Source organism: Oncorhynchus mykiss, chromosome 28, assembly GCF_013265735.2.
Source record: "Oncorhynchus mykiss isolate Arlee chromosome 28, USDA_OmykA_1.1, whole genome shotgun sequence".
NCBI classification, from domain to species: domain Eukaryota; kingdom Metazoa; phylum Chordata; class Actinopteri; order Salmoniformes; family Salmonidae; genus Oncorhynchus; species Oncorhynchus mykiss.
In genome coordinates, this window is record NC_048592.1 from 18,190,477 (window position 1) to 18,215,157 (window position 24,681).

Below are 24,681 nucleotides of genomic sequence, written 5' to 3' on the forward strand. Positions count from 1 at the left end.
GGCAAACAGCGCAGCAGTGATTAACGCTTTTTTTACTTCATTAGCATAAAGCTAACAGCATGCCATTGAGGAGCTCTCATATAATATAAACACATTAGCATGTGGCTAACAACACAGCAATGATCGACCGTTAGGGGAAGCCATTAGCATGTAGTCAAAGCTGTATTCATGCACTCTGTTGTTTCGTAATGACAGACTGACAGTTTTATATGACTTTCATTGGATGAGATGACACCTTGTCATTCTGCCAATCCTAAATTCAACAACAAGTCAAGTGCAGTATGCTTCTTTATGAAATGATGTATTTGAATTAGTTTAAAAACACAATACAACTACACATGTGGATACAATATGTTTAAAAACCATTTAGGAAAGCGTAAAAAAAGTTTTGACATTTATTTAAATTATGGTCCTCTTGTTAACAAAAAATATCATTCTTCAATGAACAAGAAATGAAAGATGGAAAACTAATAGTGTTGAGGCAGTTTGGAAAAGTCAGTATGGTGTTAGCGGAGGGCGCATCAATGATACAGTACAGCGAGGGAGAAAGACAGCCTGCCAGACAAGCCAGGAGCTCTTCATCAGGGCCCATCGCCTTGATCGACGTTTACAGATCCTCCATGGTATCCACACCTCCATAGGTAGCGGATCCTCCATTACCGACAGTGTAGCACCCACCTGGCTGATGCTTCAGCTGCTGTAAAGCACCAGAAAATCATCAACACATCAGCAGTGGTCAGGAAAATAAAAAGAGGAAGTGACATGTAGAAGTCCATGTAACGCTCACATAACACCTATTTTAAAGTCCCTGCATTGTTTGCCTGTTAGCTTTAGAATTGATTTTAAAATCACTTTATTGATCTTTAAAGCACTACATGGCCTTGCACCCAAATACATGTCTGATATGCTTTGAAGATATGTGCTCTCAGCTGTTCCTCAGATGCTCTGGCACTGGTATTTTGGTTGTTCTAAAGGTCAGAACCAAAACGTTTGCTGAGGCTGCTTTCAGCCACAATGGTACTGGCCATTGGAACAGCCTGCAGGAGGATCTGAGGGCCTCAGAAACTGTAGCCATTTTTAAGAAAAATCTTAAGACACACCTTTTTTAGCCGTGCTTTTACTTAGGGTGCTTTTAATCATACTATCTATTTGATTATTTTCTTCCATTCTATATACAGTACCAGTCAAAGTTTGGACACACCTGCTCATTCAAGGGTTTTTCTTTATTTTTACTCTTTTCTACATTGTAGAATAATAGTGAAGAAATCAAAACTATGAATTAACACATATGGAATCTCATAGTAACCAAAAAAGTGTAAAACAAATCAAAATACATTTTATATTTGAGATTCTTCAAAGTAGCCACCCTTTGCCTTGATGACAGCTTTTCACACTCTTGGAAATCTCTCAACCAGCTTCATGAGGTAGTCACCTGGAATACATTTCAAGTAACAGGTGTGCCTTGTTAAAAGTTAATTTGTGGAATTTCTTTCCTTCTTAATACGTTTGAGCCAATCAGTTGTGTTGTGGCAAGGTAGGGGTGGTATACAGAAGATAGCCCTATTTGGTAAAATATCAAGTCCATATTATGCAAGAACAGCTCAAATAAGCAAAGAGAAATGACAGCCCATTATTACTTTAAGACATGAAGATGATCAATATGGAACATTTCAAGAACTTTGAAAGTTCCTTCAATTGAAGTCGCAAAAACCATCAAGCGCTATGATGAAACTGGCTCTAATGAGGACCACTACAGGAATGGAAGACCCAGAGTTTCCCCTGCTGCAGAGGATAAATTCATTAGCGTTAACTACACCTTAAATTGCAGCCCAAATAAATGCTCAGAGTTCAAGTGACAGACACATCTCAACATCAACTGTTCAGAGGAGACCGCGTGAATCAGGCCTTCATGGTCGAATTGCTGCAAAGAAACCACTACGAAAGGACACCATTAAGAAGAATAGACATGATTGGGGCAATAAACACGAGCAATGGACATTAGAGCGGTGGAAATCTGTTCTTTGGTCGGATGAGTCCAAATTTGAGAATTTTGGTTCCAACCGCTGTGTCTTTGTGAGAGACGCAGAGTAGGTGAACAGATGATATCCGCATGTGTGGTTCCCACTGTGAAGCATGAAGGAAGAGGTGTGATGGTGTGGGGGTGCTTAGTGGGACTATCATTTGATTTTCAACAGGACAATGACCCAACACACCTCCAGGCCTTGTAAGGGCTATTTGACCAAGAAGGAGAGTGATGGAGTGCTGCATCAGACGACCTGGCCTCCACAATCACCAGACCTCAACCCAATTGACATGGTTCGGGATGAGTTGCACGGCAGAGTGAAGGAAAAGCAGCCAACAAGTGCTCACCATATGTGGGAACTCCTTCAAGACTGTTGGAAAAGCATTCCAGGGGAAGCTGGTTGAGAGAATGCCAAGAGTGTGCAAAGCAGTCATCAAGGCAATCTTAAATATAAAATACATCTTGATTTATTTGACACTTTTCTGGTTACTACATGATTCCATATGTGTTACTTCATAGTTTTGATGTCTTCACGACTATTCTACAACGTTGAAAATAGTAAAAATAAAGAAAAACCCTTGAATGAGTAGATGTGTTCAAACCTTTGACTGGTACTGTATAATGTTTTATTTATTAGTCTCTCATGTCCACATTTTTTTTAAATTATTGTTTTATTATTTAAATTAATCTAATTTAGAAAACGTATTGCTTTGAAATCCTTTCAGTGTAACAAATGTGCTATTTAAAAAAAAGTTTGATTTGAAAAGTCCATCAGCCACATGATCTGGTTCCCACCAGTTCAAAAGCACTTATGTAACCATGGAGACAAGATCACAACTTTCCCCAGTGTACAGTAGAGGAATGTAGGTATAAACCCTACTACGACAAAAGGTTGACTTTCTACTTCTTCAAGCCCTTACATAAGACATTATCACTTAGCCAGACGCAGGAGCAAGTCTTTTTGTGTGTGGCATTTGACAAAAATCAGACAGGCATACTTCACATACAGAAATAACATTTCCTTCAATAAACAGACTGAGCAAACTTGTACAAACAAAGAAGAAATAAAATAACATAATAATAACACTTTTTATTTTAAAGCAGGAGTAGGTCTATCTTTATTGTTCTGCGCTACGATAACATCATCACTTTTCTCTAACACAAATTGTAAAGATATTATTCTACGAACCACTCTTCTCCGGTAAACAACGCACATTGAAATCTAATCTCTGATGGTAATACTCAGGCGGTGCCCAGTTAATTGAGTTGATGTAGGCTTTGTGTGTCCCTAGAGGACCTCTGCATACAGTGAAGAGAGGGAGGAGATCAGTTAAGTCATATACAGTACATATAGGCTACTGTATGGGTCACTTTTCTGGACACGTTTAAGCCTATAGACTATGTAAAAAGCATGTTCAATGCAAAACCGGGAAACAGGCCCAAGATGTTATAGATACAGTACAGGACCAGGAGTTTTTCCTCAGCATGTGACCGAACCAGAATAAAACGTTATTAATAAAAGTGGAGATAGTTCCCGGCTTGTGTTAAGACGATACTATAATGCCAATATGGGGATGACATGATGACACCAAATTCTCAGGTATGAAGAATAGGGCTCTTTGTAGAACGACCTTCTCTCCTTGCTCCTACATATTATATTTATAGAGCTTACTTATTGATCCAGTCAACAGGCCTTCTCTTGACGCAGTAAGTTCTCAACTTCTTACGGTTTCACATACATTTTCAATGCACTTGTTTTCAGTGCATTTCAAACCACCCTGCTCCACATCAAATGCCATTTCCATTATTTGCATACTTGCAGTATTAAAACATTAACTATTCATGACTTTTGGGAAGGGAGGAAGGGACAGGCTGTCCTTAAGGGTGAGTGTCAGCCAGCGTTCGCTGCAGAGAGAATGCTCCTGGGAGAAGAACATTAGGAACCATCAGGCTGACAGACAAATCATTCTCTCATGTAAACATAAATATGAGAGTATGTTTCCAACAGCCATCACGGTATCTGTTGCTAGGCTACGTTGCATTAAGCAGTGTAGCTGTCCCTGTTCATTTGGCTCCTGGGATTTCAGGCTGTACCATATAACCTGCTGACTCTTAATATGACTCCCCTGATTATATGGCTGCTGGTTATAAGTATGGTGGCACCTCTGCCTCTAACATAAAGGTACCTACAGGATAATGACCCCTAAATATGAATAATTGTTTCACAAGAAAATGTTTTTTTTAAAGGTTATTTGACTTTAATGTCTTCACACCTGGTACTGAGGAGGACTGTATTTTCCTAGGTAGGATTGTGCACGCACACGCACGCACGCACGCGCACACGCACACACACAAAACAATATGATGCACAGAGCTCCATAAAGGTCATTCATTGCTGACAGAACAGTGATCCCAAAACGGCTCAACAAAAAAGTCAATTATCTATTCTCACAAAGGAAGAAAGAAACCCATCTCGAACAAAAAAAGAGCCCCAAATGATGTCCAAAACCAACACAATTGCAACAAGCAGTCTTCCCTAGATAATTATGTGAGGCATGGATGAGGAGAGAAAGATGGTGGAAGGTGGTGGTCACTGAGAAGAAAAGAGAGAGGTAAATTAGGAGAGGGAGAGAGGAGAGCCGCCAACAGCTGGTTTCAATAGATTGCGTGTGGGATGAATTAAAAAGTTGAACCTTTCCCGGACCGTATTCAGATGTCTGCCGCTGGGTGATTAATCATGGCCGTCAGGATCTGTAATCCTTTTCAATGGGAAACAAATGCTGCGGCCAGCTAGTGACTATCTGTCTGTTCCCTCAGCACCCAGGGCCTATGGGCTGCAAGGCAAGCCAGTTACCTTTTTCACACTACTCAGCCGAACCAAGCAGAGTCTAACTGTATTGTGCCGGCCTGGTTACGCAACCACCATAGTTACTGGAACTGTGCTGTGAAAGGAATATAACCAAGCCTGCACAGTACAGTTTGGTCTGGCATGATAGTGTGAAAAGGGTATGTTTGCCTGCCTGGCCAGGACACAATACCTGAACCACAGAGAAGACAGAGCCAGGGGAGGAGGGGCTGTGGACAGATACACTGTAATCTGCTCCAAACATGATGGGACATACACACAATACAAACATGCTGAATATCAACAAAACTGTTTAGCTCTGTGTCAGTGGTGCAGGCAGATATTGCCGTGTGGCTGGACCTAAATAAAAGTGACTGGGCCAACATCTTTCAGCAGAAATACAGCAGAAATACCTCAATATATTTAAGTGAAAATTTGTTTCAATCACATTGGATCATGTAACATATAACACATGATAAATGTGACCATGAAATAACACAAATTCCCCTTGGAAAACAAGCCTGTTGTTAGGCCTTATTAGGTGCTAAATAGGCAGCGCAACTACACAAGTTACAACCGCTTACAACAACACCGCTGACAAAACAGGCCGACTGTCCGAGTCCGACAGTAAACAAACAATGAAATACACAACTTTATAGGCGGCGAGTGAGGTTCATGTTTGAGGGATTAGCTCAGCTTCATCTAGAATATATATTTTTTATGAACACATTATGTAAAGTGTCGTAGAAATGTGTCGGAGACATTATCAGACTCTTTGATAGGCTACTACAAAAATGACAGGGTGGGCTTAGGCTACTCCACTGACACTGACAAACTGAGATCAATAAAAACGACCTCGTTTTGAATGTAACCATCTAATCTAGGCCTGCACAAAGGGGAGGCGCGTTGTACCTTATGACGTCCATCTTGACTGGAGGAGGAAATTACTGTCCTAAACTTTCCAGTGGCACCGACTCAACCAATAATAAAGACATTGAATACGTGCACTCACAGAGGATATGGCCGACACTCTCTGATAGTGCCAAGAGATTAGTCCTGGTGTAGACTAGGCCTAGAAAAAAAAAATCAACTACACTACACTTCATGCTTAAATAATTATACTGCAATTGGATTTTGAAATATTGCAATAGGTCGGCTTTCCCAACTGTAGGCTATCCGCTTGCTATTTGCCATATGATTGAGATATAGCCAATTAGATCCCATGATCTTCCTACTGCATTTTCTAAATGTCTAATTAGCCAGGAGACAATACAACAAATAATTTATTTCAATTTTTTATATATTTTAAACCAGCCTGATTGGGTAGGCCGTGACTTCGATTCTGCTCTGTGTTTTGGTTTTGTGAATCCTTTGTGACTTTTATCAATAGAGCTAATCAATCCATACACAGGACTATAAAGAGTCAAATCAATAGGGATAATCAAGCCACACACAGGACTATAAAGAGTCAAATCAATAGGGCTAATCAATCCATACACAGGACTATAAAGAGTCAAATCAATAGGGATAATCAAGCCTCACACAGGACTATAAAGAGTCAAATCAATAGGGCTAATCAATCCATACACAGGACTATAAAGAGTCAAATCAATAGGGATAATCAAGCCACACACAGGACTATAAAGAGTCAAATCAATAGGGATAATCAAGCCACACACAGGACTATAAAGAGTCAAATCAATAGGGATAATCAAGCCTCACACAGGACTATAAAGAGTCAAATCAATAGGGCTAATCAAGCCACACACAGGACAATAAAGAGTCAAATCAATAGGGCTAATCAATCCATACACAGAACTATAAAGAGTCAAATCAATAGGGCTAATCAAGCCACACACAGGACAATAAAGAGTCAAATCAATAGGGCTAATCAAGCCTCACACATGACTATAAAGAGTCAAATCAATAGGGCTACACACAGGACAATAAAGAGTCAAATCTAAATTATATCTGTATGTGGTTTGTAGCTGTTTCTTATTTTAAAAATTCAAGCTCATGAATGAAGTCAACGTGTGACCATACTAGATGAAAGAAAGTGCCTTTTTTTTCTTCTCCATTCCCCATTTCCTCAGTTCTACTGGTATCACTCTGCACCTCTGTGTACTTTGAGTCAGTGAACTTCATGTCACGTTTCAACATTGTGGTAAAGAGCTGATCTAGTTTTAGAAAGACGGTGAGAAAGTCAAGAGCCAGCAACATCGGGAGCCCGGGAGGAGAAAGTGTGTCATCAGCATAAAAATAGAAGCCTGCTAACGAATTCCTAATCAAATCTCCCATTTCCTCAAGGGGCTGCGCTAAGAAGGTTAGAACGCCGGGTCTTAGATGAGAATTTGTGGCACATTAGCCTCAGATATTATTTCTTGCTATTTTAAAGGGCTTTCAGTATTATTGATTGTTAAATCCATGCACCATCGTCCCCCTAAACTACAATACATGGCTTTTCTCAGCAAGAATTAGATTCGCATTTCTTTGCAGGAAAATGGTAAAAGCATATAATGGAGGAGAAGCATTATCCATTATTTCTGACAGAAAACGTGTAGAGCTACATGACAGGAATACTTTGATCTGGCACTGTCAATCAAACAATTGAAAATCATCTTAAACCATTACAATTACATTTATCTACATTCACAATACAGGCCTATAGTGTTTACCACTGACACAGATAAAAACAAATAGCTATTTCTTATGGGAAGTAAATTGCTTAATTAAAATGTTGACACTTTGTTGTCATTTGAAGGAAAGTGTCACAAATAATCCGATAGTATGAAATACTTATTTTTAATGGTTTTCTTTTTATTCAATGAATAACTTAATTCAGTTGTACAGATTTTGTGGACACCTGCTCTTTGAACATCTCATTCCAAAATCATAGGCGTTAATATGGAGTTGGTCCCCCATTTGCTGCTATAACAGCCTCCACTCTTCTGGTAAAGCGTTCAACTAGATGTTGGAACATTGCTGCAGGGACTTGCTTCCATTCAGCCACAAGAGCATTAGTGAGGTCGGGCACTGGTGTTGGGCAATTAGGCCTGGCTCGCAGTAGGCGTTCCAATTTATCCCAAAGGTGTTCGATGCGGTGGTGGTCAGGGCTTTGTGCAAGCCAAACAAGTTCTTCCACACTGATTTCGGCAAACTATTTCCATATAGACCTTACTTTGTGCACGGGGGCATTGTCATGCTTAAACAGTAAAAGGCCTTCTCCAAACTGTTGCCACAAAGTTGGAATCCCAGAATCGTCTAGAATGTCAATGTATGCTGCAGCGTTAAGATTCCCCTTCACTGGAACTAAGGGACCAAGCCTGAACCATGAAAAACAGCCCCAGAAACGTATTCTTCCTCCACCAAACTTTACAGTTGACACTATGCATTGGGGCAGGTAGGGTTCTCCTGGCATCTGCCAAACCCAGATTCGTCCTTGTGCTGAAGTTGCTTCCCGTGGCAGTTTGGAACTTGGTAGTGAGTGTCGCTACGTGCTTCAGCACTCAGTGGTCCCGTTCTGGGAGCTTGTGTGGCCTACCACTTCGCAACTGAGCCGTTGTTGCTCCTAGACGTCTCCAATAAACAGCACTTACAGTTGACCGGGGCAGCTCTAGCAGGGCAGAAATTTGACGAACTGTCTATTTGGAAAGGTGGCATCCTATGACGGTGCCATTTCGAAAGTCACTGAGCTCTTCTGTCAGGCCATTCTACTGACAATATTTGTCTTTGGAGATTGCATGGCTGTATGCTCAATTTTATACACCTTTCAGCAACGGGTGTGGCTGAAAAAGCTGAATCCACTCATTTGAAGGGGTGTCCACATACTTATGTATATAGTGTATGTTTTCACACTGTTGTCATGCAGTGTAATCACCTACAAAATGTATTCCACATGCTTTCTATTCAGCACTAGGCAAATGTCACTGTGCCCGCTGCCTGCTGAGTGAAAGGACCCTTTGATACAGTATGTGGGTAACGGTTGGGAGGGCAGTACTTTAGCTTGGGCACAGAACGTACTGTATGGCATGCTGGTAGACTGTGGGAAATGGGCAATGCAGACGCAGAGAGGTTCCCAAAGCTTTTGTGTTGCTGTGGCTTCTGTTTGACCATACGTCTCCAAAATGTTCCCAATTGGCTGTCCCACAGACAGGAATACATCGAACAGAGTCACAAAGAAAACAAGCACCGTAGGCAGGCACTGCTCTCTCCCCATCTGACCCCCACCCACCCTATATAGTGCCTTACTTTTAACCAGAGCCCTATGAATTAATGGCAAACAGTGTAATTAAAAGGCTTTAGAGGCTAAGATGGGGCCTCAAAGACAAAGCTGCGCTGGGGGTGATCAAACACGAAGGCAACACCTTAGCAGTGGACAAACTAACACCAACACAATGGCATGCACTGGTGGTTGCCTTGGAGATGGAGAAAAACTGAGCACAGCACCAGTAAGGACAAAAGAGGACAGGGTCAGAAACTGTGGGTTGCTGGCAACACAACAGGCTCTGTAAACCAGTTTACCATCTGAGCCCAGTACAAACATACTCTGCCTATACAAATGAAAATAACTGAAGACATTGGAATTCGTAGGGAGCAAATTACACCTAAGTTATTCCCTCAAGGACATAACTACTGTCCTTCAATTACCAACAAGATAACCATGTCATCATTTAGGATGTTGAGATGTAATACACAAAAAGGCTATTTGATGCTTGATACTGATGTGTTTGATTTACAAACCTGCACTGAAGAACCCTTTAAGAAGCGCTGCTCTGTTGCCTAATTGTTTGGCACAACAGAGATCCTATAAATCGCTGTTCATTGTTCTATATGTAATTCTAGGTATAACACTGACTGAATTGATGTCTCAACTGAGTCTTTACAGTACCATCCCTTACAGTACAACACATGCTGGATACAGACGATGTAATGCATACCAGGTTCTTATCTCATAGAAAATAAACATTGGGGCCTCCCGGGTGGCGCAGTGGTCTAGGGCAATGTGCCACCAGAGACTCTGGGTTCGCGCCCAGGCTCTGTCGCAGCCGGCCGCGACCGGGAGGTCCGTGGGGCGACGCACAATTGGCCTAGCGTCGTCCGGGTTAGGCCGGTAGGGATATCCTTGTCTCGTCACACACCAGCGACTCCTGTGGCGGGCCGGGCACAGTGCACGCTAACCAGGACGCCAGGTGCACGGTGTTTCCTCCGACACATTGGTGCAGCTGGCTTCCGGGTTGGATGCGCGCTGTGTTAAGAAGCAGTGCGGCTTGGTTGGGTTGTGTTTCGGAGGACGCATGACCTTCGTCTCTCCCGAGCCCGTACGGGAGTTGTAGCGATGAGATAAGATAGTAACTACTAACAACTGGATACCACGAAATTGGGGAGAAAAGGGGGTAAAATTCCCCCCCAAAAATTGAGAAAAGAAACATTGTTTTTATCTCAATATCAAATCATTTCTGGGTAACATATAATACCGTTAGTGTTATTGTTTTCAATTAAAATGTTCAAAAAGAAACAAAAATAGTTTCTTATCAAAGATAATTTTTTCAAGCAAGAATTTTGCTTGGACTGTCTGGGAGTGGTCTGAGTGGGGAGGGAAAACTGAAAATGAGCTGTTATTGGCAGAGAAGTTTGGAACTGTCTTTCAAATTGGTCTATTAACCAATTTACTGCCTGATGATGTCACCAGGGGGTCCAAAATTCCATCCCACCAAAACAGCCTGAAATGTCAAGCAGTCTTTTCAAACAACTCTTACACTAAAAGGGCATTATCAAAACTTTCACAACTTCTTTTTAAAACGTATACTACCGGTCAAAACCTTTAGAACACCTACTCATTCAAGGGTTTTTCTTTATTTTTTTTATTATTTTCTACATTGTGGAATAATAGTGAAGATATCAAAACTATGAAATTACACATATGGAATCACGTAGTAACCAAAAAAGTGTTAAACAAATCCAAATATAATTTATATTTGAGATTCTTCTATGTGGCCACCTTTCCCTTGATGACAGCTTTGCTGAGAATGCCAAGAGTGTGCAAAGCTGTGAAGGCTAAGGGTGGATACTTTGAAGAATCTCCAATATGTTTGTTTAACACTTTTTTGGTTACTACATGATTCCGTATGTGTTATAGTTTTGATGTCTTCACTATTATTCTACAATGTAGAAAATAGTAAAAATAAAGAAAAACCCTTGAATGAGTAGGTGTTCAAAAACTTTTGACCGGTAGTGTATATATCAAACACAGGAAATCACGTTTTCGACTGCACCTGGCCTTTAAATGATCCAGTGGATGTATTTGAGTTAGCAATGACCAAGAGGTTAGACCAAAACCATTATGTGAAGTTCACGTCTTGCAAATCGTAAAAATCCAAGATAATTATAGTGTATCTACAAATGTATCTATTTCACATTTGTCTAACTGTCTAATTAGAGCAGAAATAGCAAGCGGGGACGTTGATAATTAGATACTGATCCATATGGATGTGTGACGTGAAGAAGGAGAATCTCTGGTGTCGTCGTCTTGAACCGTCCGTTTCTCCCCCTCAGAGAATGCTAAAACGCTGTGAACTGACAGGCTAGCGGGTGTACCAGGACCTCAAGTTCTTCTCTACTACAAAATGTCCAACAGAGCGGGGGATATGACCCTTTGAGGACAAGAAAAAGAAGCATGCACTGTGCACTGATCATAACTAACATACAGATAAGGCACATACAGTACATTGTGTATCGTATGAGAGCAAAGCATAAGGTAATTCATTGTACATGATACTAAGCGTTATATCAATGTCAGGATCCTATTAAATTAATATGGCTTGTCACATGGCCTAATTAATTAAGCAACGAGTTACAGGGGTTCAGAATATCACATTTCATAAATTCTCTAATTATCTTAATACTAGGAGAGTACTTTATGTATTGCATTTTTAGCAATCACAAAATGTACAAGGGAAAAATGCATGGCAAGACTTGATTTGGAATTAGAATTTATCAAGGCTGTTTTTTTTCGCCTATTCTTTGTATACTTGCTGGTATAAATCATATTCAAATGTAATTGAAACTGTGGGGAATTAATTAAATTGAGTAAGCTAGCTGAGAGAGCAGAAATATTTTGGAATTTATCGGGGGTATGTGTTTGATGGGTTGGTAGCTGCATGGCCTTTTAATTTATTTTTCTCTCCCTTTCCTATTTGTGTTTTTGTTATTCAGTGGGTATACTGTAGTGCTACAATAGTCTTTCCAGACTCGTGTTCTTTTATTCACTAGCTGTCTCTTTTTCACTCTTTATTCATGATGCAATACCGAAAACACAAAGGAGGTATTGGTTTTGTTCAGTCTTGGAGAGACATCTCTCTCTCTCCCCCTCTTTCCCTCTCCCTCTCCATCTCCCTCTTTCCCTCTCCCTCTTTCCCCTCTCTTTCTCCCTCTCACTCTCTCCTGCCTGCACAGCACTCCTCTCCACCTACCCAAGCTGCTGTGGCCTTGTCTGAATGCTGCGAATTCCCAGTCCACTGCAGCGTATCCACATGGAAACACCACAGATGCCAGCATTCACAAAGGTGCAGAAACAAGGAAAGTGATAGGATGAAGATGTCAGTTGTGGCAAATAGAACTCTGCCTCTCTGTCACTTCATTGGAACATCTCTGTCTGTGATTGTTGTTAGGCGCTACTCACACTGTCTAAAAAATGGCAAGAAAAACAGATAGGGCTTATCCCAAAGAGTTCAGCTGTAGGCAAATACACAATCATAAAATTTGAAAAGACGGATGTTGAAGACATGATGCATAGGAGGTCCTAAATCCAGCATAAAAGAAAGCATATAAAGCATTACCTCGCAGCATGTGATTTGTTTTTGTCCCCCCATCGATTGTTCACTGACCTACGGCCTTGAGATATCAAATCCTCTCCACATCCAATTGAATTCCTAGCAGAGAGGAGACTGGGAGTTTGGAAGTGACTAAAGCGTTTTAGTAGTTGGAAGGTGATTAGGAGAAGGCTAGAGATGTTGATAGGCGAGCTGCTCACTGGTTGTTTTCTCTTGGTCCTCTGGGGCTGGAGAGAAGGATCAGGGGGTGAGAAGTCAAAGGGAGGACAAGGTGACTGATTGGGCCCAGGCAGCAGGTCAGCACTGGGCAGCTGAATCAAACTCAAGTCAAGGATTTTCCCCCCAACTACTATCAGACATATAATCTTGCTCTGTCAACACTTCTGTCCAGCTGGATGCAGTACACTTATTATTTACACATGTGCACATGAAGAGGGACATACACAGTCACAGAAGTACACTCTCACACACTCTCACATATGGAGGCCATATTAGTAGTCGTGGAAAATGAACAATAAACCTAGGCAATCAACGGCTCATTTGAAAATGAAAGGGTACAAATCTGTATTAGTTGAAGTACAATGCCAGTTGTATAACCCTGACAATTCTAGCAAATGAAATAATTTGCACAGGGACAAAATTATAATTGAACACCACCTCTAACATTTGAAATATGACAGGTGATTAATTTTTTTTGCTTTTAATAAACTATGCTCCTCTAACATCAACTAAGCACGGTGATAATCAAAATGAAAACCCAAGGGGAATACGAACTACCATCAATTAAAGTGGACTCCCACAAATAGACCAATTCCACTATGGACTTTACAAAAAAAATAATTATATTCCACATGATTATGTAAAATACATTAGCCAGACAATTAGGCGACTATAATTGCATCTAAATTACACATTGATTGAAGATAGAAATGAATCCACAAATCTGGAGAGGTTTGATTGGTCCCTTTCTAAGAAACCTCAGATACACGATTCTTCCTTTTAATAATCCTTTAGCCATTTTATTCACTGGATTGTCATTACAAAATTCAATTACATGGAACACCTGAACTAACAATATCTCCTAGCCAATTATGCAGTGTCTGGGAAACCGTAAGCAAACAAATTACCAACGTTAATGTGAGAGATTGACTTGATATTCTTGGCGTTGTATGCACAGTTTGCACACAAAGGCAGCCCAGCCTCACACCTCCCCTGTTATTGCCTATTGTTGACTTATGAATGAAACAGCTTGGCCTCGATTTGAGAATAAAATGGAAATCTAGTCTGTGAGGCTGTTCTGTAGAAATAGATTAGTAATTCTATAGAATAGTTTTTCCATTTCTATGGGCCGAACAAGGAAGAGACAGCCACAATTTCAGTTTAACCTTCTCTTTCTCCTCCTATACTCTCTCATCTCTCTTTACCATTTTAGCCTGACTTTAAAATATTTAACAATGAAAAGTAATCATAAGAGATCTTGGCAGTACTATAGCCCTGAGTATTGATTGGGCAGTGGCCCAACATCCCCTCACTAAAGAAAGATTAAAATAACAGACTCATCAAATACATTTATGGAGTCAGTGACCTCAGCCAATCCTGGAGTGGGGAGTCCATAAATCATAGTCCATCTCTGTTACACACAGTGAGTCTGTCTCAGGCTCAGTACAGGGAGTCCTGTAGAGGATGGGAGACACTACCGTTACAGTACATAAATCTACAGCAACCCCATGTGGCAATGTTAGGGGGAATTAAGGATCCACTAGCTACATGATGGGTGTGGGACGACGAGATGTCATTACACATTAAGACCAAATTTAAATACTGGAATACAGGTTTTTAAAAGGTATTGTGAAGCATACATGGTACACAAATCATTTGTGTCCCATCGCCTGGAAATGTGTGTTTGCATGGGTCTGTGTGTGGATATGTACTTGAATGTGTGTGTGTGTGTGCATTTGCGTGTGTGTGAAACACACAGAGAGAGATGTATGTGTTCAGTCACAGCTCTGGCTGTCCCTCTTTTTCAAACCACCTGTCAACATATTTTCATTACATTTTCCCATACTCCAAGACCTAGCCTATCCACCTGTGGTGGATGGAGCTCCGTCGCTCCCCCCATCAGATTGAGGCGCTCTCAATGCCGGGAAAGACGTTCCTATCTCTCTGATCCTGCTCTCTACGCCTGACTCCAGCCTGTGAGGCGAGGAAAGGAAAGGCGGAAGAGGCCAGGCAGAAAGGAAGGGAATCTTGGTTTGCTATCAACAGCTCAGGAGAGTAGCGTTGGCAGCAAGATTGATGACACCCTCCCCGCAAAGTAACAAAGGAACTCCTGCACATAAGAGCCTGCTTATGGGGTCTGATAGACTTGTCATCCTCTTAATAAACATAGCAGATATGTCAGCAGCAGCAGGAGGGACTGAACCAGACCCAGCAGACCCACCCAGCCACAGGCAGGACCACCGGCTGGCCTGGCACACCCGGCCCTGGGCAGCTCGTTCCATAAGGGGGCCCCTGGAGGAACTGGACGGACGCGCCAGAAGATAATCAAAACATAAACAGACAGGATATGAAGTATAAATCAATATTTCACAGACACTAAAACCTATACCTGTCGGTTGTCAGAATGGTTTTGCCTGGCAATTGTTCAATGCAACCAAGCCAAGGCAGTAGTTCCAGTATGCTACAGTCGGTATCTCTGCTGAGATGGGGATGTTATTAATGTTGGAACTAGGGCCAAAGCGTTTGGTGGAGAAGATTTATTTCAGGATTGGTGTGGTTGTAAGAGGTTTGGTTTGGTGATGTGCTTTGTGAAAACAGCACAAACACTCACAAGAATAAACCTTCCGTTGAGAAGTTTGATTGCTAACTTTTATTACAGTATGTCATCTCTTTAACCATGTCATGTTTGTGTGTCCAAGAGGACAACAGCTGTGTCCCTAGCCAAAGCAACTCCAAAACTCTAGCAGTCCCTTTCCAAAACTCCCTAATCACAGTCATGCTTAGAGGACATTAGTCTCGCTACTCACTAAGGCACTGGGAGATGCAGAATATGTCAGTATATCATTTGACTTTGGCCAGTGGCTGGGTTTTTATTGAAGGACTAATATCAGACAACATTAAAGGGAAATGGACACACCAGAGAGGATTAAGAAGCTGGATTTAAAATCTTAATCAAATAAATGTCTAGTTAACTGGGCATTTCTAATATTATAAATAATAAAAAGTAATCCAATCGACAAACATCACATCAGCCCTTCTGATTTTAGCTTCAGTGATTTAAAAAAAATATTTAAAAAATAAACAAATATCACAAGCTTGAGATTCAAAAACATGTTTATTGGTTTCTACTGCTTTGGAGATCACCAAAATGTACAGTGTATGCTAAAATCCAACAATAACGGCAGACAAAATGAGGGGCAATGCCTTTTGAACAAGAAATATTTTATCAAGTCTTGACAACCAACAAGGATATAAGAGACTAGAACAGAAAACACCCCAAACATTATGGGGAGAAAAAAAACCATTTGATATAGTCTGCCATTTACAACATTTACTTATTTTTTCACAGGAAGAGACACGGTCTCTGTCACGATTCAATCTACAGCCCTCTCCCCAAACGCTGTATAATACCTAGCGAAAGCCAGCAGGGTGTGAAATGGTGTTTTGAAATAAATGAAACTGACTATGAAACAGTGCAGTTGGGAGATATTGCTATGTCAAGCTGACAGGCAAGGCCCGGGAATGAAGCAACAAAGTTATTATCCCAAAGAAGAGCAAAGCTGGATTAAATAAAACCCATGATGCCTATAGCACTGAGTCTCTTTCTCCGTCAGCGGCTCCATTATTGACATAGAAGAGGAGGGCAAAGCATCATGGGAAATCAATCTCAGTGTCTTCATTCAAAACTCACATCTTAAAACTCAGTTCCGAGTATGTACCATACAAATGATATGTTTTATATTGAGTGTACCACAATATAAAACAAAATGTTATGCTGAAAATCTTCTACTTTGTGATCTGAGTTACGGCACTGAAGGAAGTACAATTTATAGTATTTAATGATGCCATATAAATTAATGTATGTAATCTTTGGTTATCGATGATCCAAATAAAGTGTTTAAGGAAGCAGAATCCCAAAAGACTCCTTTAGCTTTACGGCTCTAGTGGTGACATGTCACAGGAGAAGACTTTGGGTCATTGGCATAGTGATATAATGCATAGGACATTTAAAGCTAAGAGACACATTGTAAGCCTTGTACGTTTTTAAGGTGGACTCCTATCCTGGGGTTAGACAGGTCCTGAGGACGGCGAGACAATGATATGTGAGAGACACGGGACAACGGGGGGTTGAGGTGGTAGAGGTAGAGAGAGGGGGATGGAGGGTTGATAGAAGAGAGGGGATAAGTGTTTTGAGAGGAAGGAGAGGACCTAGTCTGTGCAGTTGGCGAGGTTGGGGGAAAGATGAGTGTCATGGATGAAAGACCTGTATGGAAAGTGAACCTCTCTTAATGCTTTGTCCCTACTCATCGTAGCCTCAGACAAACCTCTGGATCTCCTGGGACAAAGAGGACTGAGCTCCGTAGGGCGATTATTGTCATGGATGAGACAACACACAGTCAGCCAAAAACGTTTGACTAAAGTTTATGTATTTTCTTCCTAATGGAATGGGAGGCATTACTACCAAAACAATTTTTAGACTTTTTCATAACATGCTACAAATCTATATGGCAAGTAATCTATGTCATCGCCATAATAGAGCTGATAGCAGTGTTCCGTATTGGTCAGTGGTTCCCCCTTCTGGTGAATGATCAGACATGTTTAAAAAAGGCTTTCCACATTCACATCTGTACTGTGGCTGTTTGTGCTGACTTGTCCTGACTATCCATTTGAAGGAAATACACTTGATGCAACTTTTACATAGAAAATATATGGTCTTTATTTGTATTATCAAAAGATAAGACTAGTCCTCCTTGATTTTTGAGAGCAAGGATCCCGAAGATGAGTGGGTAAGGTCAGAATGAGGCAGAGACGTTTGAGGACTACAACGACATAAAACAAAATGGATTTAGTTCTTAGTTCTTGCAATGCTGTAATATATATGTACCACTAAGGTCTATGAGGTGCATTAATAGGCTTACCTGAGAAAGGGACCAATGGACCTTCTGCGTTGGTTGGACACCTCCAGTTGTGGAAATCTAAGAGAATTTATTAAAGATGCACAGTAAGTACAGGTAAGTACTTCAGACAATAAAAACCCAGAGAGACAACTGAACTGTAAACAGCATGGGTCAACACTGCCTTATGACAGTTGGTTGGGAACTTAGAACTTACTCAGAGGAGGCAGGCGTAGAGACAGATCTCCGCCTAGCCATGGAGCTCTTGGCAGGGCTGAGAACACTGGCACACACTGCAGAATAAACATCACAGACAGGTCAGTGTATTGTATGACACTTAAGGCCGGCTCCAAGCATTAGCGGTCGCTTAGCGCCCCCGGCCGCTAGGGAGCGCACAACCCCAAAAATGTATAAATACATTTTAAAAAACACTATGTTTTTTGGAAATCAGTAGGGGTCTCAACTTACTGTTGAGAGTTAGAATAGTAGAATACGCAAGTTTGAAATTTAGTTGTGCATGAGCAGCTTTCTCTTATTTTGTCAGCCACTGAGAGTCACTCAATTAGCCATGTCAGCTTTAAAAAAATGGATTGGTAAGTTAGTCTAGCCAGTTATCTAAAATTGTAGTAACCATGGCTGAATACCGACAGGGCACGTACCCAGGGGCCCTGACCTCCAGGGGGCTCCCATTGATTTTGTTAGTCACTCTCACTCAGATATAGTGAACATGGTATAAGTCATGGAAAAATGTGTAGAATGTATCTCTGCCTCATGGCAAAATGAATAGAATTGCAGGAAATAAACCCTCAAAAGGCTAGAACCGCCCATCACAATGCAAAAAATAACCCACAGTATTGCACAATTATGGGCTGACGAAGTTTCTTACATTCTAGTCTGGTTTGAGGCAGGACCAGATTGAGACCATCATGCACAGTAAACCTAAGGGTGGTGTAATCGTCTGTGGACAGAGATAGAGGAACATCTCATTGATACTTTGAAAAAGAAACACACACCACTGCATACTTTCTATTGCATACTTTCCACTGCTTTACATAAGCCTAGCTCTATAAGGGTTAATCATTTTATATGAAGAACTGTGTTGAAATAACATCCCTCAGGACTCACCCATCATGGACATGGTAGTTTGTACCTTCCGGTACCAGTCAGAGTTGAAGGGATGGAGGTAGTCATGAAGCTCGGTGGAGTCTTCTTTCTTAGAATTATCTCCGACTATACCTTTTTTCACCTTTTGGCTACAGAATCTGCAAGGCAAGCAGGGTCATCATCGGATAGTACAAGATCCCTTGGTAAGGAAAGACTTTTGGCTTTAGTCATAATTTATCAGTCCTCTGGGCAAAAGGTTGGGAGAGTTTTAGAAGGTGCTGGGCACACTTGGGATGAGGTGTTGCCCACGCACTCACTTTTTCCAGCAGAAGATGAGGTTAGGGAAGACAACCATGATGGCTTCATGGAAGAGCCCTCGGTCCACCTTGCCCATGGCAAAGGCCTGCTGGATGGAATCCCTGGCAGTTTCTGCTATGTTAACCTGTAAAATAAGACAATGAGGACACACTATCAGATACCAGTAGATCAGAATCATGAGATAGATGAGATAGATAAAGTATTTAAAATGACGAAATTATAAAAAATATCCAACTGGTGTCTGTGTTCTCCTGAGTTTTGAATTTAATATCAGCCACCTTGAATTGTAATGTAAAGAGCAAGCTTAATATCTCACACATGTTATCACTCAGCTCTAATATGTTAAGACTGTTCCCGTGGGAGGTCCGAGGTGAGATACAGTCAGTGGATGAGTTACTTAGAAACCATACCCTCAGTTTGGGAGAGATCTCTGACTTGAGAAAGAGCTTGATGATCATCTCTGCTTTCTGGTGTAGCAGAGCATTGTCATTCTCCCCATACATGCCCGCAGACGCCATCATAGTGCCCGAGTCTGCCATGTTCCTGAAACTAATACAGCACCACAGCAAACACACAAATATAGTTCCTTTGTCAGTTATTGATGATGCATTTCAGGTGAGTAGGCAAACCAGAAATACATCCCATCCAGTAACTAAATCACAAATGCTCTCAATATTCAGTTTAGGAAGTTATAATAGATGAATCAAAAGTCACCTCTCTGTCTCCAGGTAGAACGACAGATCGTTAACAAGGAACTCCACTGTTATCAGTTTGTGGTTGATGACTCGCCTCTTCAAGTGGGACGAGTCTACCTCCTCCGAGGACAGGTCAACAGATTCAATTTGCCGGCTCCCCATTGATGGCATGTACCCTGAGAAACGTAAAGTTATGAATGAATATAACTACTGTATCCTGAAGGAACCAGTACCATCGTCTAAGAACCCAATGGGGGGCAGCTGTAAACTGGGTTCTTGAGAGCTAACTGTCAACTGCAGAGTAAATAGTGGCATCCAAGCTATAAAACCTCACCAAAGTGTGGGGTAATGCCAAGCTCACCTCCGCACAGATATCACTAACAGTCAATCCCTTAAATGACGCCCACTACACCGTATACCACTAGAAAACTCCTGCTTCTTGGTGCTATATGCCTCCATACTCCTGTGGAAGAGATGTTGCTAAAAAAGCTTTCCCACAGACTGGACAGACAAAAAAGCTGGTCACACTAGCGCAGGAGCATCATGCAGCCCAATAATCTGAGGGAGTACAAAATGCGTGAGGATGGCTAGTAGGTGGTCCAGAGGGGGGCGAGTAAGTTGGAGAAGTTTGAATTTTTTAAACACCTGAAACAGCTTTTTCCTGCAATCTATAGCCATAATCATTATGCTTAATCCTATGTAAAAAAAAAAAAATGTAAGTATATTTTTCTGCATATCTAACCATATCTCTTGAACTGTCTGTAACCTCCTGACCGCTGTTTGTTTTTTAAGAAACTAAATATGCTTCTCCACATATCTGCTAAAATCTGGGTAAAAGAAATGAAAGGAATGAGAGTCATTTTCAGTACATTTAGGTATTGCTTGCTTTTCTAAAGTCTACCAACCTTGCCAGCAGGCATGCCAGCTAAGATAGTTAGACAAGCTATATACTCTAACTTGATTGATAGCCTGAAATATCTTCTTGGTAGCTAGTTATGAGGTTGGGAGATTGGGAACCTACTGTATCTGGGATAGCTAAAGCAAACTTCATAAAAATGTGGCTAGTAGTATTACAGAAATAAATAAATAAAAATGAACAGGACAAATCTGAGGGGGCACGTGCCCCTGTGCCCCTTATAGGCATGACGCCACCGCACTAGCACAGTGGTTTTTTAAAATGTTTTTATTTATTTATTTAACCTTTATTTAACTAGGCATCAGGAACCCATGTGGGGTCACCTGATTTGAAAACGGAGTAGCACGAGAGAAACTCTGAAATATTTTTTTTTAAGTACTCAGGCTGATCTGTTATAGACTGCCATAGCCCCAATAAAAAATTGTAACAATGGCCATTGATTACATAATTATTATTATTTTTACATGGTGGTGTCGCGGTCCAAATAAGTTTGGGAAAAAGGGAGAAGCTAGAAGGGGATAGCTAGCTGAGTACGTAAAGAGTCACGGATCATTCGTGGGAAAACGCAATGCGCTTAGCCGAAGCTAAAGCCATGAGCAGGGAAGCATCTACACTTTCAAAGTGGAGAATGAACTACCCCGAACAAAAAAGTTCCTGTGGAAACATAAAAAATGCCCACAATAGAACAACAATAGAATAGAGTTCAAATGCACACCATTTAAATGCACACAATCCTTCCATGGAGCATGTCTGGGCAGAGGAAGTATGCGCTCTAAGTAAAACGAATGGGGGCAAGAAAAGTTAACTGTTTTGTTCTCCAGAAAAGGGCACCAATGAAAGAAGTGATAACTGGGGTAGCAGTAGATATAAACGTTGACCAAACGTCGTCGTTTGAAGCGACGCAGACAGGGTGGCGAGAGTGGGGAAACAGAAGAGTCATTGTCTGTTCTTTTGAGTTTTGAAATTGAGTGTTTGCCTGACAAAGTGAAGGATATAGGATATATAAGTTATCCCGTAGCAGTGTATGTACCGAATACATTACGGTGTTACAGGTGTCAAGCTTATGGGCATATGGCAGCAGTGTGTAGGAGGGAGGGTCCAATGTGTGAGAAATGTGCAGAAGGGCATGAGACAAAAGAAAGTGTAGTATTGGGAAAAGTAGTAGAATGTGTTAATTGTAGGTGTGCCCATGGAGCTGGGGATCAGAAATGTCCCGTGCGAGAGAGGCAGGTTGAGGTTTCCAGGGTTAGAGTAGTGCAGAAGTTGTCATATGCTGAGGCAGCGAAGAAAGTAGTGGATGATGGGTTAATGGGGAGGAGTGGTGAGAGTAGTAGAGATTTACCAGTACAGAGGGATAGGCCAAAAAGTGAATTAAGTTTCAGTAAAATTTGATTTTTATCATTTATAGCAATGGTTATCAATTGTACTGCAGGGATGGATCGGAAGTCTCAGAAAATTGAGGTTGTGGTGGCAGCTGCAGAGGTATTTGGGTGTGCGAGACTTGACAGCAGAAGAGTTACTGGATGTGTTAAGTGGTGATGTCCCATCCTTTCAGGGTGATGGCATGAGGTAGGAAAATAATAATTTAATTAGTGGAGTAGGGTGGTGTTAATTGTATTGTATATCATTTTGAATTTAGTGAGTATAGTGTTAGATGGTAGGATATTTATTTCGTATTTTTTTCTTTTTCAAGTAAAGTATAAGGGAGTTGTACTCCAGTCTAGTAGATGGCGATAAAGCAAAAAATGGGATGCCAACCGCCTTTAAACCTCATAGAAGACGCCTCATGCTGAATAATAGCAATACATTTGGAGGTAAAGCTCTGGCCATCCAGACCCCTAGTTTCCAACTCTCTCAACCTGGTCTCAGGGAATTTTGTAATATTCTGTACCTAAATCCGAGAACTCCATTAAGTATGGTATGTTACATTTGGTATTGTTACTTAAGATAGATATTTACTTAAGGCAATACACGAAAGGAGGGTGGTTGGTTGGGGTGAGCATATAACGTTAACGCGAGTTTGAATCTCATCACGGACAATTTTATCTGATGTGCTACTTTTCACCTACTTTGTATCTACTCTGCGTGCTAGCTAACCCTCCTCTAACCTTACCCTTTTAGCTAACCCTCCCACTAACACTTAACACTCACCCCTAGCCTAGCTGAAGTTAGCGAGCAAGCTAACATTAGCCACCTAGCTAGAATTTGTAACATATAATACGAATTGGGTGATGGACATCCACAAATGAATACATACCATACGAAACATATACTAAATGGAGTGTCTCTGATTTACGTACAGAATAATATGACATGCCCTGAGACAACAGAACCCCCCCCCCCCAACCACGGATCTCCGCCCAACAAGCGAATGATATCCGAGAACCATGGATTCTTGGGCCATTGGGGAACAAGAACCAACGACAAGCCCTACAGGAGGAAATGCGTAGAGTTTGTGCATGGCCAATGATGCACTCGTTTATCCACTATGAGCCAATGTTAGGAGGGAGAGAGACCCTCCTTGTCGTTAGAGTGCCAGAACACCATCACCATGTTACTAACGTTACGTGGGCGACGGATGATAAAATGCTGTTGAAAAACACCCAGATTCTAGCCCTAATAACATCAGCTACATCACAAGTAAAGTCCTGGAATGGTAGAGCTAAACAGGGGAACTTACGAAGAGAGAAGTCTTGCCAGTTGTGTCTGAGGTAGCCCTCAAACTTGCTTCTGGTCAGATTGTCCTTCATGGCATGTCGGAATTTACAGATGCTTTTGATGAACCCGGAGAAGACGCTCCACACATGTTTCTATAAGAAAAGGAGGAACGAATTTTGTGATAACAGAATAGTTAACCTTATAGAAATATAGACGATACGTGCCACATTAGGTATTCAGTAGTAGATTCTAAGTTTGAACATATGTCCCAGCTGACACAGGTTCATCTAACTCTCTGTCGGTATACGGCTATGGTAAAGTGGTGACCACTCACTAGTTTGTTTGTAAGGACGATGGTTCTTGTGCTGGTGTCAGTAACATTGGTACAAGGAGGAAAGGTATCTTGGTACTTTTTGAACCTGCAGAAGTATAAGGTCCACAATAAATACAACAAGAACAAAAAAATGATTCATATTTTTTTGGTGGTACATTCTAGATTAATCCATATTTGGAGTAATAGTTTAGAAAAATATTGTTGTAGAGAACATCCTACCGTTTTGCTACACTGCTGCTGCACCATACATAATAAATTATACAACATTTTTACTTTGTACAAAAGAGCACACCACAATTTTGTCCAACAAAATAACATCTGTGTCCATTAAACCTTAATGCTTTGAAGCCATGCAGTAAAACATCTGTTGGAAAATATGCATGTTTTATGGACATGTTATGATCCAACTACACATTGTAAAAGGCAGGTGTCCTGCTCACTGCAGATAGTGTCTAAAGATAGCAAACATTCCCAGACATACATGTGTTGAGTAGTATTAATAAGAAGAGGTATTTAAAATGAACTCATCATATAATAGAATAAACTGCTGTAATAAATAAGTTGGGATCACTTATCAAGGTTCAGTACCAGGTTGCCTCCAGAGATTTGATAACCAGATCCTGAGCTGCAAAAATTATGTCCGGAGAAACATATCTCATCTTGGGGATCTGAGAGATGAGGTTGGCGCTGCACTGAAGATAATCCTCTACAATGACAGACAGACAGGGGATTTAAATTATGTTTGTTAATAATATGCTGGGTTTAGTGTGTGGAAAGGCAGACGTGATTTACGGTCTCAAGCAGCCGCAAGGGCCACCAGAGGGTGTTATTAGAGGTCAAACGAC

General features: G+C 41.1%; 1 protein-coding gene across 2 annotated transcripts; it reads right to left on the minus strand.

The window, feature by feature from the left end:
- Positions 1-327: 327 nt before the first annotated feature.
- LOC110508659 (regulator of G-protein signaling protein-like) lies at positions 328-24,595 on the minus strand. Of its 2 annotated transcripts, none has more exons than XM_036966072.1 (11): positions 24,425-24,595; positions 23,837-23,921; positions 23,525-23,654; positions 19,948-20,104; positions 19,644-19,782; positions 19,233-19,357; positions 18,937-19,073; positions 18,698-18,769; positions 18,029-18,104; positions 17,836-17,892; positions 328-697 (listed from the first exon to the last, which is right to left on the minus strand). In XM_036966072.1, the coding sequence occupies exons 1-11, from the start codon at positions 24,493-24,495 to the stop codon at positions 691-693; spliced, it is 1,056 nt and encodes a 351-aa protein (XP_036821967.1). In that variant the 5' UTR covers positions 24,496-24,595; the 3' UTR covers positions 328-690. The 2 variants fall into 2 exon arrangements, with proteins under 2 accessions (XP_036821967.1, XP_036821966.1); XM_036966071.1 differs by lacking the exon at positions 328-697 and adding an exon at positions 16,021-17,736 and having other exon boundaries at positions 24,425-24,594.
- Between the last annotated feature and the right edge of the window lie 86 nt (positions 24,596-24,681).

Excerpts from the sequence above, each read along its gene's own strand:
- LOC110508659 (XM_036966071.1), bottom strand. The coding sequence starts at position 24,495 with ATGAGATATGTTTCTCCGGACATAATTTTTGCAGCTCAGGATCTGGTT. Across the intron at positions 20,105-23,524 it reads CTGGCAAGACTTCTCTCTTC|GGTACATGCCATCAATGGGG; the intron begins GTAAGTTCCCCT and ends TACGTTTCTCAG. Across the intron at positions 19,074-19,232 it reads CTCATCTTCTGCTGGAAAAA|ATTCTGTAGCCAAAAGGTGA; the intron begins GTGAGTGCGTGG and ends CTTGCCTTGCAG.